This window comes from Pseudoliparis swirei, chromosome 7 (genome assembly GCF_029220125.1).
Source record: "Pseudoliparis swirei isolate HS2019 ecotype Mariana Trench chromosome 7, NWPU_hadal_v1, whole genome shotgun sequence".
In the NCBI taxonomy this organism is placed as follows: domain Eukaryota; kingdom Metazoa; phylum Chordata; class Actinopteri; order Perciformes; family Liparidae; genus Pseudoliparis; species Pseudoliparis swirei.
This window is the reverse complement of record NC_079394.1, coordinates 17,078,439-17,091,253: the sequence shown is the minus strand read 5'-3', so window position 1 is coordinate 17,091,253 and position 12,815 is coordinate 17,078,439. Positions and strand designations below refer to the sequence as shown.

Below are 12,815 nucleotides of genomic sequence, written 5' to 3'. Positions count from 1 at the left end.
TATATTAATGTTCCATATGGAAGAGAACTGCTATATAACTGCTGAGTTGCAGCACCATTGTTTGTTTTTTTATGAATAAAAAAAGAATGAATAAATGTATATATCCGTCTTTTGTCATAAATATTTATGTTCTCACAAATATACCGAGAATATCGATAATATGTGATTAATCATGATTAATCCACAGAAACCTGTGATTAATTTGATTAAAAATTGAAATCGTTTCACAGCCCTAATATATATATATATTAAATACATTTATATATATAAATTAATAAAACATGATCACGTGTTTTTGAAATGGTCGATGCTCTGGGTCACAGTATGTTTTTTTACATAGAAATTAAATTCATATTTTTATTGTTTTTTTGGTAATAATCGGATCAGGAGCACCAATCAAACGCCTCGTTATAGCGCCACCTAGAGGGACTTGTTCACATACGAAATAAAGAAATGGATCAGAGGAATCGCTGTGGCAAAAAATGTTTTACTTTTCAAATTAAAGATTGTTTAAATTATTGTTTCTGAATATGCCAAAAACAGTCAAATTTAAAACAAAGAATAATCTAAATGAGATTTTCACGCATTGGTTTCTATTTTTTATTCAGGAGCCGACTCACAATTATAATTGTAATTTTAGTGAATGACATTTTCAGATAAATTTTAAACTAATCAAATCATTAATAAATTGCCAAACTGTATAATAAGTCCTGTATATTGATAATGTATTAATGAAAAGTGTATCAAAGTTGAACTGTTCCCACACAACTGTGAATACGACACACACGATAAAACGTGGGTTGCATCACTCTCTGTGCAACCTCACGAGCCCTTTGAGGAACGCTGCCCTCGAGTGGCCGACAGGGGAAGCGGACCAGAGAGTTCATTTGACAGGGACAAATAACTGGAACTGGATATTATTTAGTTTATTTTAGGGCTTATGTTACTCACATGACATTAAACACAAATACAGGTTATTTTGAATCCTTAAAATAAAAATAAATGCTCGCAAAGTCTGTGGATCATCTTAAATGACCGGGGTCATGATTAGAGTTTTTTAAATGTTTTGTTCTGGCACTTTGAAGAGAGAACAATCCAGATAGATTTGTTCCCTACGGGGTCGGAGGTAGGAGATGTGCTTTTTGTGATTTTATGGTGCGCCGCCCCTTTAAGGCAATGAATGTACATGCAGGATTCCAGGGAATATTGGTCAGCCTCGTGGCTCCTTTAGATCGAAGAATACTTATTTAAAAATAAAAGACCAGATAGATTGGATGAATCGATGCTTCGCTTTCAGATTAAATTAACTACTGATCATTTATCGGCGTGTCGAAAAATCTTTTCAAACTAAAAGGTCACGACATCACGTACTCAGCTTCCATACGCCAGATAAAGAACAAGGTTTAAAAAAAAGGTATTTTAAAAAAAAACTACATTTATTTCATAATACTATGTACAACATCATCAGAGACAAGAATGATGACACTAAACAACATGGTCTCTTCTTCTCTTTTTACCGGGAGACAACGTCTTCTTTTGCACCCGTTCACTTCTCAGTTGGCGTCGGCGTAAACCAGCCGGACGAATACTTTGTCCTCCAGCGCGTCGTTCTGCCGGTAGACGTACACCAGGCTCGATGCCCCGCCCTCCCGCTCGCCGCCGCCCTCCTCCTCCTCCTTGTGGATCAGGTCGCCGTAGGAGGACACGCAGAGGTCGTGGTCCTGCAGCGACGCCGGGTACCGGAGGGAGGAGCGCTCGATTCGCACAGAGCGTCTGACCGGAGTGAAGAAGCGCACCTCCTGGCCGTTGAGCCGCGCCGGCTCCGCCTGCTGCCTCGCGGCGCCGCTGGAGGGAGAACAAGAAAATAAAAACGCAATTTTTTTCCCAACAGCTGCGATTCTTAGCTTCAGTTGATTTTAGGCACGTGAAACACTGTTATAAATATTACACTACATGTTTTTAACCAATGAATCCCCTAAATGTTACACCCTGTTCCTTTGATGCGTGCGTCGAGAGATTCATGGATCGACCAATAGATGACGTCGTCATGGAGACGTACCCAGGGGTCGCCGTGATTTTGTACTTGACGACGGACGAGTCTCCTTGCTCTCCGCAGATGAGACCTCGGACCGGTTTGGGGGTCGCCATCAGGTTGTCGACGCTCCCTGGGGTGCGTTCGCACGTCGGACTTTGCTCCTGCTCCTCCTCCTTATCTGCCGACGCTGACAAGACAAGAAAATCTCATTTAAAAAAGTTAATATATATATAAATAAATATATATTTTATAAATATATTTATTTTTTTGAAATATATACAAATAAAAAATATATATACACAATACATTTTATTAAGAATTGAATGGTGAGATTACAAATATAATTGGAACCTTGAAGTTGCAAGAATTTACTTATAAAAAAAATTAAATACTAATCGAGCAACAGGCTGGTAAACATTGAAGTGGGTTTAGGGGAGGAGCAACAGACCTCGGAGGTCATCTCTTTTCTTCAGGATCTCAAAGACCACGGCACGCAGCTCGTCTACCGGCTGCACGGAACAGAAGCACAGAACACACTTAAGAAACCAAATGATTCTGGGAATGTTAAGAACATGAACATATTAGTAAAACAACACTGGGGGGGGGGATGATTAGTCATCGGGATGAAGAGAAAAGTAAAACGTGGGCAATGAGTCAACAACCACGATGTCGTTGTTCTTTCATGAAAACAAGAAATTTCCCACGATTACTTGTTATGTCTCAATATTTTAAATAGCCAAATGTCTGATGACCTCCATCGAGGAAGTTTACACACTTCTTAAAGTATATTTTATATATATATTTAAAAAATGTATCTTTATATATATAATAATAATCTGTAAAAATAATATATATAAAGATAATTTTTATATAAAGATAATATATATTATATTACAAATACATATATTAAACATAATAATATAAAAAAGTCTTTAAGAATTATTAAAAATAATTTTTTAAATATTGGTATGCATATATAAATAAATATTTTAAGACTATTTTTAAGATCATATACATAAAAAAATCATCTTTATATATTAATAATTTGAACAAATATATTAAGATAATTTTTCTCATAAATATATATATATAATATTAAAAATTATTTTTAAGAAACATATTTAAAATAATAATTTTAATATATTTTAAAAGATTATTTTTAATATCATATATATACACACATCATCATATATATGATATTAAAAATAATCTTTTAAAATATATTAAAATGATATAGAGATATATCCTGGATGGACTGGCGGCCTGTCCAGGGTGTCCCCTGCCTTCGCCCTGTCAGCTGGGATCGGCTCCAGCGCCCCGTGACCCTAATGAGGATGAAGCGGTATGGATAATGGAATGGGAAAAAATATATATAGATGTATACAGGGTTTTTCCTGTGTCAAAATGGGTCTTCGGTGCAACACAGACAGTTAACATTTTTTTCACGGTCTGTGTTGCCATGTCACCGTAATTAGCAGACATCTATGTATTTTTTGTTTGTTTTGTTACATAAATAATGGAGGCTATGCTTGAGGAAATCATTTTGCTTCCACTTTAGATTAAAATAGATAGGCTAATAGATTGACAATAGTCCAGGTGTATTCGTGCACGTCGGGCTGTTGAGTGAGTGACCAGCAGCTGGCCGCTCTGTCCATTCACCTCACAGTTGCGTATTGATCAGACAAGAAGACACGCTTTTAAACTCGATTCCTATTGATCAAAACAGAACAAGGGTTCGGCTGTAGCCTACTTGAAACATACTATTGAGAACATATTCGCTGACATGCATAATCGCAGACTTATTTTTGCCTTAGGCGCTCGGGATTTGTCATAGGCGTTCGGGAAAACGGCTTAGGCGCGCGCCCACATTTTCTCTATGCAGGAAAAACCCTGTGTATATGATATTGAAAATAATTTTTTCAAATATTACCGCCTTCTAAATATTTAATTACATTAAATTAAATGATATTGATTAGTTATCTAGTTCATCTTCTGAACTGAGAGATGTTTCACCTCCAACACGACCCTGACGGCCTCTTGGAACATGGGCAGCACGTCCAGATGGCCCTCGAGCTCCAGCAGGCGGGCCCGGCAGATCCAGTACTTGGAGAACTTCTGGGACACCGGCGGCAGCCGAGAGAGAACCTCCCTCACCGGGCCTGGAGGGCAACCCTGAGAATACTAAAATAAATAAAAATAATTAAGAATTAATAAAAAGGACAAGGAAAATAGAAATTATTTATATAGAATAAATAAAATAAAATATATTTTTTTAAAGGCCAAGGAAAACCAGGGGATAGAAACTCCTCACGGGACGGCCTTTACCTCTCCAAGCAGTTTGATGCAGTCCGCCAGGGATCGGTCCACGGCGCTGATGAGGGACTGGGCATCGTCTTCCTCACTCATGGCACCCCAGAAAGGCTGCACCGCCGCCACGGCACGCCGGACCTGAGGTGTCGCCGGCATCGGGGGCCGCTTGTAGGAAATGCCTTTGGCCTCCCGCCATGCCTGGAGCTTTCTCCTTGACACCCAAAACATATATATATATATTAATTAATAAACTCCTGTGCTTATAGTAGAGCAGAGGAGTTTCATTTAAAAGTCAATATTTTTTAATAATGTGAGACTTCTTGGACTCCAATACTTACATCCTCTCCTCCTGGGCAGCAGTCACTTTCTTCCCCTCTGTCGCGGGGACCTTCAGCGTTTTGGCATCCGCGGGCCGACCCGTACGGCTGATGGCTCCGCCGGGCCGCGGCGCCGTGTGGGACGTCCCGGAGCACTAGCTCTCTTCATCTCACCCATCCGTGTGGGAGGGCATTGGCGAACCGCTCGCCCTTTCTGCCATCCGCCTTGTCCCGGCGTTCGGGTTGACAGTTTTCCTCCGCCTCGGCAGCTGGCAGGACACCGCCTGACCGGGACCCGCACCGCTCGCCGCCCAGAAGGTGCTCGGGGGTCGGCTTTGCACGCTTGGCTCTTGTTCTGCCCGGCGCCTTTAGATCTCTGCTTTGGGAACCGGCCTGCGGGCTGACCGGGCGGCTTGAACGGCGCCGTCGTGGCTCTCGGTCCACTCGATGAAGGAATCTTCGAAGACGGCTGAGGATTTCTACTCACGAGGGGTTTGGAGGTCGACTGGTGTGTAACTTTCATCCCAGCTCTCGGCCTCTCCCGGTGGTTTAGAGCCGTGGCGGGTAACGGTTTCCTCTGCGTCGCGCCGGGCTTCCGGGAAACAGAAACCGGCGGCAAACTGCTGGATTGCGTCGTTTTTGCCACGGTAGCCGAGGTCGGCTTCAGGTGTTGACTCCGAACGCTCCTGGGCTTAGTCACCGCGGGAGTCAGTCCCGTTTTAGTTTTGACCATCGGGCCGAGACTCATCCGGACGCTGACCGCCGTCGGCGGACGCGACCCGGCACCGAACCCGCCACTTGGTTTGGTTACCGCCGGACAAGACGCACTCGAGTGGGATCTGCCGGAAGGCGGCATTCCCGCATCGGGCCGCTTCTTGAGCTGTACCGCCGCAGTCGGGTTGCGTCTGACGGACGGAGCCGTGGACCTGCCGGTCAGCGCCGGGGTCTGATGAGTCGGTCTCGGCCGGGCCGGAGCGCCGGCTGCAAGCGGGCGAACGGCATTCTGCCGTCCGATCAGGATGCTGGCTTTGACGCTCACTTTGTTTGAGTCACCGAATGTTTTCCTGGCAGCGTGTTTCATGGGTTGAGCCACCAAAGTGTTGGAGCCTCCGCGTGTGATCCGGTCCGCTGGAGCCGTGTTCTCTTTTCCCTGGAACAACAACATACACCGGAAAAAAGTCAGATTAAAAACCATCTGGTGTGAGAAAAAAAAAGAAGAAGAAAGTACATTACCTGTAGTGAAGTAGTCACGTGTTTCTTAACCGGAGCGTTGTCACGCAGGTACGGTCTGAGGAGTCACATCGAGATCATTCACCAACCGCAATGTCAGAATAATAAACACTTGATGGACACTTTGTGAGTTGTGATGTTGTCCTTACTTTGGGTTGGGTGGCTTCAGCTTTCCTTTTCCAGCCAAGTATTCGATAAACTTCAGTTTACGCAGCTCTGCAGGAATTCAGCAATAAATCAATACATAAGAATTCTTAAAACAGTCTGTATTTACTTCTGCAGCCACAGACATTTGATTGGCATGACAGCATCTTGCCAAGGAGGTCTGAAGTAATATTCTCATAGTAGCATTATAAGCTACTTGAAGTTTCTGTTTGCTTCCTTTTCTATTGATCCCCGTGGGGATTCTTCTCTGTATTTGACACATCCTTATTAAAAGGAGCAGTGGGCTGCTGTGAAGCTACTACGGTTAACGAATTAAAATACATGTGATCGCACCTACAACACCAACAGAAGATACTCATCACTGGTTCGTACTTCTTATTCATAAAGACACATTTTTATTTATTCAAATGGGGCCGATGACTTTTATCAGTTTAGCATTTTTACTTTTGGAAAATATCTGAATTGATACAGTTAAGGTTTGTTTTCTGTATGGATGTTGTCAGAAATATCCTGAACACATTCAGTCAGTCAAACAGACATCATTAAATGTATTATCTTTCTATTAAACCTAAAAATGAAAGAATAAAGACGCTTTAGTTGTGTTTTACCCCTTTAACTCGCTAGACGCAGGTCACTTGTTTTATACTTGTGAATACAATTAAACAATCTAATTTCCATTTATCCATGCTTTGTTGACATTTTATTCTGAAAACCGGATGTTGTGTCACGTTGATCTTTCCGCCGACTTCGCTAAATCCCTCGCCCGCTCCCGATCTGAGCAGTTTGAATGCGTTTACCGTGAATTTCCGTGTATAGGTGAATTAAAACGAACCTTTTCTGGAGAGTATGGGTACGGCCTCTTCTTCTTCCTCCTCCTCCATGACTCTCAGACTTCCGCTTCTGCTCCTGGTCGAGCGGTTTGTTCCTCGTCGCGGTGCTTCAGGACACGGTAAAGTAAGTCAGTTAACAACTGATGCTCGCGCATCCGGTTTTGAAACTGCCTGGCGGGAACGCCTCCTCTTCTCCGATTGGACAATTTGAAATTTCAAAGGGGAGAAACCATAGCGCGCATGCGCTAAGACCCAACGCTGATTGGAGCAGAGGATGTAAACAAAAAGTACACGGAACAAGTTGCACATCAGACGTTTGCCTTCAGGCTGTAGCTCAGTGGGGTAATAATATAATAGGGGGGTCGTCGGCTCGATCCCCGCTCTCCCCATTAGTTGCAAGTCGAAGTGTCCATGAGCAAGGCACTGAACCCCCAGTTGCTCCCTTAATAACTAAGGATGGGTTCAATGCCGAGAATACATTTTGTTGCCTGTGTATCTGTACTCTGTGCAATGACAATAGATTGAATCCAATCCAATATATTCCTGCATATTATACATATATGAGTATTTTAAAATTATTATAATATGATATGACATATGATACAGTGTATCTGGCAGTATATAATAGAATACAACCTATAAAAGTATTAGCATTAAAATATTCTTAAAAAGTTCCAAAAGTGAAAGTTATGACGTCACTATGTATTACTTGATTGAATTATGTATTACGGTGTCTTTTAATTTTTTTTAATTTGTGTAATTAATTTATAACTGGTTAAGATCGCTTGTGAATTCATCCCCACAGGGATCAATAGAGTTTTATCTTAATCCATAAAAATACATTCAAATGCATTTGTTTAATCATTTATATAATTAGTTACTTTTTAGATTCCGATTAAAGTTAAGAAATAAAAACTATTTATTATCATATCAAACAATATTTGCCTCTGAATCGTACATACGTTAAAAAGTATAATAAAAAATGGAAATACTCAACTAAAGTACCAGTAGGACTAAGTGAAACGTGTACTTATATACAGTACCTGTGTAAATGAACTCGTTACTTTCTGACAAGTCCTAAAGTGTATAAAGATAAATATACTCCGACGATGCATGATCTTTCAATCAAGGACAACTCTGTTATTTAGGTGTTTACAGAAGTAAAAGTAATCCCTCTGATCATAACTCATGAAATGAAAAGTACCTCAGAAGTGCTCTGATACTAAACAGCCTAGAAACATAATACTGTTGTCATTTCTGATCCTCCGTCGTGTAGTAGTTGGAGAGAACTACAGCTCAAAATGTGAATAAGTTATTGTCTGAGTGAACAAATGTGAAACACAAATCCAAATAAGTTACAAGGCTTTATTAAACATTTTGCTGCACATCATTTAAATAATTGTTAATACACAGATGTCCAAATAAATATATAAATTATTAGTGAAACGTTGAATACAACAAATAAATATGTACATTATTAGTAAAACGTTGAATACACAGGGTGTCCGCCAGACAAAGCACAACAGTGCCCTCTACTGGTGAAACTTGACATTACGTCACTACATAGAGCATTTCACTGTCTCTACTCGGTACAACCAGTGAATAGAAGCTCCTCAAATACGCGCAACTTGTTACCAGACGTAGTGTCTTTGTTGCTTTCTTGAATAATAAATAAAAAAAGTGCAGTATACACCCAATAAATGTGATTCCTCAGAGGGTCAAACTTGACCCCATGATGCAGATCCACATCCCACCTCTGGGTAATCTTTGCATCTTTTTTAAAAATGTTAACTCTAATATTCGACCTCCTCTCGGATGTTGAATATTTGTGCGTGGCTGGTGGACTGCAGGCACATGGTCAGCGGCTTGTTGTTGCCCGGCTGCGTGCTGACGTACCAGTTCTGGTAGGCCACGGACATCAGGGTGCTGATGTTCACGCCGGTGTCCTGTCTGTAGAAGAGGAACCGCAACATGTTGCTGTCCAGGCCGATGCTCGTGCCCCATCCGCTCAACGTGCTTTTGTCCTCCACGGCCTGAGGGTAGGGGGTAAAAAAGAAAGAAAGGTTAAAGGTCAAGCATACAAGAAATAACTCTCCACATCTCTCTATTCTTTGCATTACTATATATTATTATAACACTGATAGTTCATCTTTATCTCAGTGATAGAGTCAAAATGAGCATAACACATCATCATGACCCTGAAATCCTGTCTCGTGTGTTCTCATAGACTGAATGCAGCAAAACTACAGAGAAAAAAATCACTGAACTATCGGTAACAATGGAAACAAAGGAAACGATAGATATCCAGGGCCACAAAATCTGGTCCTGATTCGTGACTCTTACCTCCAGGTGCAGAGTCGGCGTGTCTCCATCCTTGCAGCAAGACAGGTAGAGGTTTGTGTCCTTGATGGCCAGAGCCACCGTCCGGCCCTCGGCGCCGGGCGCCGGGTGCAGGTACGTCGACATGTTGAGGATCACTGAGAGACGGAAGGACGCAGGTCATTTAGATTGAAATCAGACAGGCTATCGACCACCTGGTGATACTTTGAGTCAGTGGTTCTCAAGAAAGATGTTCACGCCCCAACAAAATTGTAACAAAATGGTCACACGCTGAATTTTTATTGAAATAACAACTTTTTGTGACTCCTCCATCTGTTGCTTTTTCAAATAATAGAATTACTTTGCATTCACTTTCAATTAAACCAGATTTTCAAGTTTTCAATCCCTTTATCACTGGTCTCACTTAAAGCTCAATATTGAGCTCTTGTTTTGAAGTGCAACAACAGGAAAGCCGATCTCACGGAGTAAGTGGCAAATCGCCAATTATCTCGGCCGTCGCGCATGCGCAGCGTAACCTGTTAATGCCGTCACGTGATCATTTACACTAAAGAGTAGGCATGTTGCTCTTTATTTATTAATGACTTAGTTTTATGTCCGTGTGCTTTGGAATATGTGAAATTCTCAACGGTCTTGAAATAAAAAAGATCTGCATGTAATGCCTTGACGCTCCACTAGAGGGCCCCACAGTTTAATAACCGCTGCTTTATGTGCATTTATTCCTATCATTAGTTACACCAGCGGAGCTGCTACTTTATACTTACATTACAATACGATTAAAAAGGAAAACAGTCTCCTGTGTGCTCTTGTGTTGGTTTCATTGTTTCATCTATTGTTCTTTTATCACGGTTGTTAAATGTTACTTCTTTTGGCTGTCTAGCTTTCTATTGTTCTAACTTCTATTGCTTTGTCTAAACCTAAAAAATAATAATAACAAATGTAATTTACATACTGCTTTGTACAAGTTACGCGGTGCCATTCAGGGTCAAGTGTCTTGCTCAAGGGCAACCGCCGGTCCTTTGATTGAGAGACGGACCTGCTAGACCTAAAGTCACTATATAAATTTGTTCTTATTTTTATTATTAATATCATCATGAATAGCTCGCTACCTTTATACGACGGCTACGTTACGAGTTAATTGTGTGACTCAGAGTTTACATTAAATGATCCTAAAAATATCCGCCGTTCACTTCCTGTCGAGACCCAATAGTCACGTGACGTCATCACCTTTCCTGAGGTGGGTGCCGCCCTGCAGCATCACGGCGTGCAGCGCCACGCTGTCCCCGACGCGCACGACGCTCCGCTTCTCGCCGTCGGTCATGCTGCACAGCTCCTCGCCCGTCCAGCTGATCTGAGGTTGTGGAGCCGAGCCGAGCTCACACACTATCTCCTCTGAGGAGAAGAAAACAGCGGGAAATTAATATCAACAACAACAACAACAAACAGCCACAGATTCCCTCTCTTGCTGCTCGAGTGAGTGTTGACGGAGATCTGAGCTCCTGTCATCTTCAGTTTTCTCCATTTTAATTCTAACATTTCTTTATTTCAATTCTAACATGTCTCTCCAAAGTTTTCTCCATTTTAATTCAAAGTTTTCTCCATTTGAATTCTAAGATTTCTGCATTTCAATTCTTATTATTGTTTCTGAAAATAAACGTAATTGTTACCTTGTATATACTTTTATTCCGTTTGTATATTTAATAATGCTATTGTATTTTTCCGACTGTTTTTAAAAACTTTTTTTATTTTATTTCTGCTGTAATCCTGCAAGTTACACACTGGGGGACTAATACAAGATTATTTTGTCTTATCTTATGTTATCCATTGTTTTTATTGTAATTGTAGTTCTTTTTATCGTATAGCTTCTAGGGTGTTTTAATTATGTGATGTAAAGTGTCTTTGAGTATACTTTAAAAAGCGCTATATACATTGAATGCATTATTATTAATAAGATCATATCAATAAGCGCCTCCCCCACTGTTGGTAGAGGACTTATATGGCAGTATTTCTGACTATATTTTATATATATATATATATTGCAATTTATTTGATAAATAAAAGTGAGTTTTCATGGAAAACACAAAGTTGTCTGATTTTTTTTCTTTTCTGGATTTTTTTGGCCGTTGGTGAATCCGGTGAATAAAGCGTCTGCGTTACCTTCCATGAAGCTGTCCAGCATCATGTTGAGCAGGTCCTCGTCTCTGAACTCGGTGCTCACAGGGGCCTCGTGGCCCTTGAACCTCTCCATGGTCACGATGAGGTTGACCACCTGCTTCATGGTCAGTGGGTGATGGGACACCTCGAAGGCCAAGCCCTCGGGCATAGTGGGGCTCCACGCGCCGCTCACCTTGCACCTCGTCTCAGATTCCATTTTTTTATAAATATGTTTTTATCTCAAGTGAGGAAAAAGCTGCAAGAGAGAGATTTATATTTACAGAGTCAATTAAACACACATATTTAGGGACATGACAGCTGGATTTTCAAAAGTCAAAGTCTTAAATCATCTTTAATGTCTTCCATTTGTACAAATATACAGGAGATCTGAAAGTACATGAAGGGATTGTAATGATAATAAAGTCATAATGTCATAAAGTGCAAAAAAGCTAACAACAAAGAACATTTAGACAACATGTACATTATAAATTAAGAACTATAAAATAAACGTTACATCTGTATTATAGTAAGTCAGACATAAGAGTCTAAAACTATCTTTTCCCCAATTTATTTCACTTTTATCTTTATTTACAATAAAGTGTCCCTCATTTTACTCACAGCTCTAAAAGCTGCTGCAGAGATAAATAACTCAATAAATGTCCAGAAACATCATAAACCCTCTATAGTTTATAGTTTATTTATGACACCGCGTGTTAAAGAAAAAACTCAGTGTTTAAAATCTGCTTCAAAAAAGAGAATACAAGTCAAAGTACCTGTTGAAGTCTGAAGTGTGTTGCTCTGCCTGTTGCTCTGCCTGTTGCTCTGCCTGTTGCTCTGCCTGTTGCTCTGCCTCCTGTGCTGACCTGCAGGCCTTTATAGGCTCACCCGTGTGGGGGGAATCCCCCTCCACAGGAAGTGGGCTGTTCCGCTGCCACTGTGAGCCGGTGATGAAATACTGTACTTACACTGCTGCTCCCCACGCAGCTCAGGTGTGCACTGGGATTGTGACATCATACATAAAATATATTATGCTTCATAATATTACCCATTTTTTAAATTTCTTTCTAAAAAAAATAGTTTTTTATTGATCAATTATAGATATATATAAGTATATATTTGTTATAGTTTTTAATTTATCAATTATCAATTTATATATTTTTATAGTTTTTAATTTATCAATTATATGTATATAATTATATATTTTTTATAGTTTTTTATTTATCAATTATATATATATAATTATATATTTTTATAGTTTTTAATTCATCAATTATATATATGTAATTATATATATTTTTTATAGTTTTTAATGTATCAATTATATATATAATTATATCTTTTTAAATTTATCAATTATATATTTTTTAAATTTTTGTATTTATCAATTATATATATATTTAATTATATATTTTTTATAGCTTTTAATTTATCAATTAT

At 40.0% G+C, this 12,815-nt stretch overlaps 2 protein-coding genes across 3 annotated transcripts; both read right to left on the bottom strand.

The window, feature by feature from the left end:
- Positions 1-905: 905 nt before the first annotated feature.
- ckap2l (cytoskeleton associated protein 2-like) lies at positions 906-7,443 on the bottom strand. The gene is made up of 10 exons (XM_056417938.1): positions 6,890-7,443; positions 6,042-6,108; positions 5,896-5,950; positions 4,952-5,812; positions 4,684-4,817; positions 4,361-4,556; positions 4,049-4,207; positions 2,484-2,544; positions 2,060-2,222; positions 906-1,845 (listed from the first exon to the last, which is right to left on the bottom strand). Exons 1-10 carry the CDS (start codon positions 6,936-6,938, stop codon positions 1,554-1,556), a joined length of 2,037 nt encoding a protein of 678 aa, XP_056273913.1. The 5' UTR covers positions 6,939-7,443; the 3' UTR covers positions 906-1,553.
- A 795-nt stretch (positions 7,444-8,238) lies between these two features.
- On the bottom strand, positions 8,239-12,330 carry LOC130197339 (interleukin-1 beta-like). Of its 2 annotated transcripts, XM_056419982.1 has the most exons (5): positions 12,152-12,198; positions 11,382-11,634; positions 10,452-10,616; positions 9,231-9,364; positions 8,239-8,920 (listed from the first exon to the last, which is right to left on the bottom strand). In XM_056419982.1, exons 2-5 carry the CDS (start codon positions 11,593-11,595, stop codon positions 8,681-8,683), a joined length of 753 nt encoding a protein of 250 aa, XP_056275957.1. In that variant the 5' UTR covers positions 11,596-11,634; positions 12,152-12,198; the 3' UTR covers positions 8,239-8,680. The 2 variants fall into 2 exon arrangements, with proteins under 2 accessions (XP_056275957.1, XP_056275956.1); XM_056419981.1 differs by having other exon boundaries at positions 11,382-12,330.
- Positions 12,331-12,815: the final 485 nt, after the last annotated feature.

Bases quoted from the DNA above. Each gene is read 5' to 3' on its own strand.
- ckap2l (XM_056417938.1), bottom strand. From the start codon at position 6,938: ATGGAGGAGGAGGAAGAAGAAGAGGCCGTACCCATACTCTCCAGAAAA. The intron at 5,951-6,041 runs GTAAGGACAACA...GTGACTCCTCAG, and splicing joins CTGAAGCCACCCAACCCAAA to ACCGTACCTGCGTGACAACG. The intron at 2,223-2,483 runs GTCTGTTGCTCC...TTGTCTTGTCAG, and splicing joins GAAAAGAGATGACCTCCGAG to CGTCGGCAGATAAGGAGGAG.
- LOC130197339 (XM_056419981.1), bottom strand. From the start codon at position 11,595: ATGGAATCTGAGACGAGGTGCAAGGTGAGCGGCGCGTGGAGCCCCACT. The intron at 10,617-11,381 runs GTAACGCAGACG...TCTTCTCCTCAG, and splicing joins GCTGGACAGCTTCATGGAAG to AGGAGATAGTGTGTGAGCTC. The intron at 9,365-10,451 runs GTGATGACGTCA...TCCGTCTCTCAG, and splicing joins CGGCACCCACCTCAGGAAAG to TGATCCTCAACATGTCGACG.